At 59.3% G+C, this 3,706-nt stretch overlaps 1 protein-coding gene across 1 annotated transcript; it reads left to right on the top strand.

Moving 5' to 3' along the window:
* Window positions 1-1,787: 1,787 nt before the first annotated feature.
* On the top strand, window positions 1,788-2,828 carry MAGEB17 (MAGE family member B17). Its single transcript, XM_037822097.1, has one exon. It carries the CDS (start codon window positions 1,788-1,790, stop codon window positions 2,826-2,828), a length of 1,041 nt encoding a protein of 346 aa, XP_037678025.1.
* The last annotated feature ends 878 nt before the right edge of the window (window positions 2,829-3,706 follow it).

Here is a 3,706-nt window from a genome sequence, read left to right on the forward strand (position 1 = left end):
TCTGACAGATGTCCTGGGTGAGGAGCAGTGGGAGCACCACCCTGGCTCTCAGCCCTCCTTGTTGCAGAGCAATCGAGACTGGACTCAGCTCACCCTCACTTCCAACTCGGGAGGGCTTGGGAAGGCGAGGACCCAGGTGAGCAGAGTCCCAGGACTGGTCAGTTGTCAAAGTGAGGACTCTTACTGAGGAATGAGGGGAGCACACACCCCAGAACAGAGCAAGCTCCACAAGATCCACCTCTGTGGCGAGGCCCAGGGAGGCCCAAGGCTGAGCTGGCAGGTGGAGGAGCCCCCCACCCCCCCTCACTCTTTTCTGTCTGGATGGCCTCAGAGAGGTGGGGGTCTTGGTCTAGAAGGGGAAGCCCCTGTTAGGTAGAGGGAGGACACCTGAGCCCTAAGGGAGGTACAGGGGAAGAAGGAGCCTGGGTGATATGTGGGGACCCCCATGAGCAGAGAGGCCCCACAGAACAACTCTCAAGTTGTAAGTCGAGGGAGGCCCTGAGCTGAGCTATCACGTTCAGGAGTCTCTACCCTTTCCCTGGGTGGTCTCTAAAGGAGGGGGGGGGGGCGGTTTCTTAGTCTAGTTGGGAGCACCCCAGTTCTGTAGACAGGGCAGACCGAGGAGAAACGGGCTCCAGAAGAGAACACTGAGTGTTAATGAGGGCACCAGGTCACAAGAGGGCGCTGTGCAAAATCCGGCCCCTGCTGTCAGTCCTGGGAGACCCCGTACCCTCCAAACCGGATGCAGCCTCCCCTGCTTCTACTTCGGAGGTTCTAGAAGGCGAAGGTGTTTGTGTGAGGGCTGCAGCCTCGCGTCGGCGGAGGGTGGACTTCCAGGACTGATCAGGTGTCAAGGTGAGGACCCGGAGTGTGTGGAGGGATCACCCCCCCCCCCCCCCGCAAAGGGGCCCCGCGACGTCCCGCCCCTGTTGCGGGCCTCGGGAGTCCCCGGCGAGGTCGCTGGCAAACCGCCTCCTGTCTGGCCGCTGCAGGGAGAGGTGGGCCTTGCAAGAGTTGCCGGGATTCTGCAGAGGAAGGAGCCCTGGGCCCTAACTGGGTCCGGGAGAGGATCCTGAGTTCTCATTTGGGGACTTTTCTCCGAAGGAGGGGGCGGCCCCGAGCCCCGCCCCCACGGCTAGGCGTGTGAGCCGCCAGACAGTGGTAGTTAAGCATGGCTTCCCGACCAATTCCTCTGGTGGAGCGGAAGGAGGTGCGGGCCTTATTCTGAACCTGGCAGACGCCGGTCAGCAGGGTGGGGAATTCTCACTCCTACCCGGAGTCAAGATCAGAACAAAACCCCGAGTAAGGGCTGAGGGGCCCACCTATTGGGGAACTCTGGGTTCCCAGAGCCTTGCCCTTGTGGTCGGCCCTCATAGGCCCCAAAATAGCCCCTAGCTGGAAGCGTAACCCATCCTGACTTCCAGCTCTGAGGTTCCAGAATGCGAGAACCTAGGTCTGAGGAGCGACAACTAGCCAGCCTGGGATGGGGTCCCGGGATTGATAGGGTGTCAGGAGGACATGCTGAGTGAGGAAATCGGAATGGGTCAAGCACCCCACAATAGAGAGGGCCACTCTGGGCCTCACCCCTGCTTTAGTGCTGGGAGACCCTGGGCACAGCGGAAGGGGGTCCGGTGGCCCCCGGCTTCAGCCTGGCTGGTCTCAGGGAGAGGAGAGTCACCCGTTCAGGGGCCTACTTCAAGCTCACGCCCTGTCGTCCTCCCTCCTCCAGGGCCTGCCTCACCTGCCCTCCTTCCCCGCACCTGCTGCTGACCCTGACCAGAGCCACCATGCCACGTGGTCAGAAGAGTAAGCTCCGCGCGCGGGAGAAATGCCGCCAGGCCCAAGAGGAGACCCAGAGCCTCCAGGGTGCTCAGGTCACTGCGATGTTGGGAGAGGAGGCCCTGTCCTCCTCTCTTGTTCCTGGGGACTCCCCCAAGAGCTCCCCTGCTGCTGGCCCCTCCCAGGAGTCGTGGAGCACCCCATCCTCCCCGATGCCTACTGCAGCCGTCTGCAGGCCAAGATCTGAGAAGGAGGCCAAGGGCCCCAAGGAGGAGCGCCCGGGCTGCTCCAGGGCCCCGGCCTCCACCGACCGCTCCCACCGCGACCCGCTCACCAGGAAGGCTTTCCTGCTGCTGCAGTTCCTGCTGCACAAGTACAAGACCAAGCAGCCCATCCTCAAGGCCGAGATGCTGAAGATCATCAGCAGGAAGTACAAGGAGCAGTTCCCCGAGATCCTCAAGAGGAGCTGCAAGCACCTTGAGCTGGTCTTTGGCCTGGATCTGAAGGAAGCTGATGCCGGCGGCCAGTCCTACATGCTGGTCAGCAAGCTGGATCTCAGCCATGCCACCACCCTGAGCGGTGGCTGGGGCTTCCCGAAGACGGGCCTCCTGATGCTGCTCCTGGGTGTGATCTTCATGAATGGCAACTGCGCCCCCGAGGAGGAGATCTGGGAGTTCCTGAGCTTGCTGGGCGTCCACGACGGGCGCAGGCACTTCATCTTTGGGGATCCCAGGAAGCTCATCACCCAAGATTTGGTGCAGGAGAAGTACTTGGAGTACCGGCGGGTGGCCCACAGCGACCCACCACGCTACGAGTTCCTCTGGGGTCCCAGGGCTCACGCCGAGACCAGCAAGATGAAAGTCCTAGAGTTTCTGGCCAAGGTCAATGACACCGTGCCCAGTGCCTTCCGCTCCCACTATGAGGAGGCTTTGCGCGATGAGGAGGAGAGGGCCCAAGCCCGAGCCGCAGCCAGGGTTGGCACCAGGGCCATGGCCAGGGCACAGCCAGGGCATGGGCAGGCCGCTGTGGGCAGTGCCTATGGCCCTTAGGGGGGTCCGAGGCAGGCTCTTCACTCTCAGGGCTGCCCACCTGCTGAGGAGGGGGGAGGTGCTGTGGCTGGAGGGGGCCCCACATGTAGCTTCTTTATGTTCCAGTTATACACAAGAAATGCGGAGAGTCATTTTTTTTTGTCCTTCCAATAGAAAGTTTATGTAGAGTTAGAATTTAACTTGATGCATGAAATGGATCACATGTTTATTGTTGTTTCTTAGGTTTATGAGTAAGAGGTTTTGTCAAACAAATGAAAAATCGTTAAATCTTTTTTTGTGAGCCAAACCAAGATCACATGGCACCGGAGCAGGGGTGTTCTTGGAAATGCATGAGAAGCCCACAGGAAAATCGTGGGAATGGTGGGATAGAGCAGTCTTAGTTTCTTTTAATCCTTTTAGTCATTTGGTCAGTTCTTGATTTCCTCATTCCTGTCAGTCTTTCATTCACAACATATTAAAAGATACATGCCTGGATCGACTGAGCTTATTCAAGGATGTGGAAGAAGTTAAACCATTCTGAATTCAACCTCTTGTGCACTGGCTCTTTTGTTCCCTGAACGTTGATCGAGCATGTGCCTTTCGGAGACCTTGCACGAGTGCTGGGCATGCCCAAAGACCCACCCCTGCCCCCAGCATTCAAGAGCCTAAGAGTAGCCGGCATCGAAGTACAGTGGTGAGGTAGGCTCTCAGGCCCAGAGACCTGCTAAGGGAGGAGGTGGGAAAGGCTCCAGATGAGAGCAGTCAGGTGCAGACACCCTCCGACAAGGTGATCTGCGGCTTTGGGAGGGTGCCCGTCCCTCCTGGGCGGTGGCTGCTGGTTGGGTGGCATGGTGGCTGAGAAGAGGCTATGGGGCTGTGAGACTCGGCATGGATGGACC

Source organism: Choloepus didactylus, chromosome X, assembly GCF_015220235.1.
Source record: "Choloepus didactylus isolate mChoDid1 chromosome X, mChoDid1.pri, whole genome shotgun sequence".
In the NCBI taxonomy this organism is placed as follows: Eukaryota; Metazoa; Chordata; class Mammalia; order Pilosa; family Megalonychidae; genus Choloepus; species Choloepus didactylus.

What these genes read in the sequence shown, in the direction of transcription:
- MAGEB17 (XM_037822097.1), top strand. Translation starts at nt 1,788, where the DNA reads ATGCCACGTGGTCAGAAGAGTAAGCTCCGCGCGCGGGAGAAATGCCGC.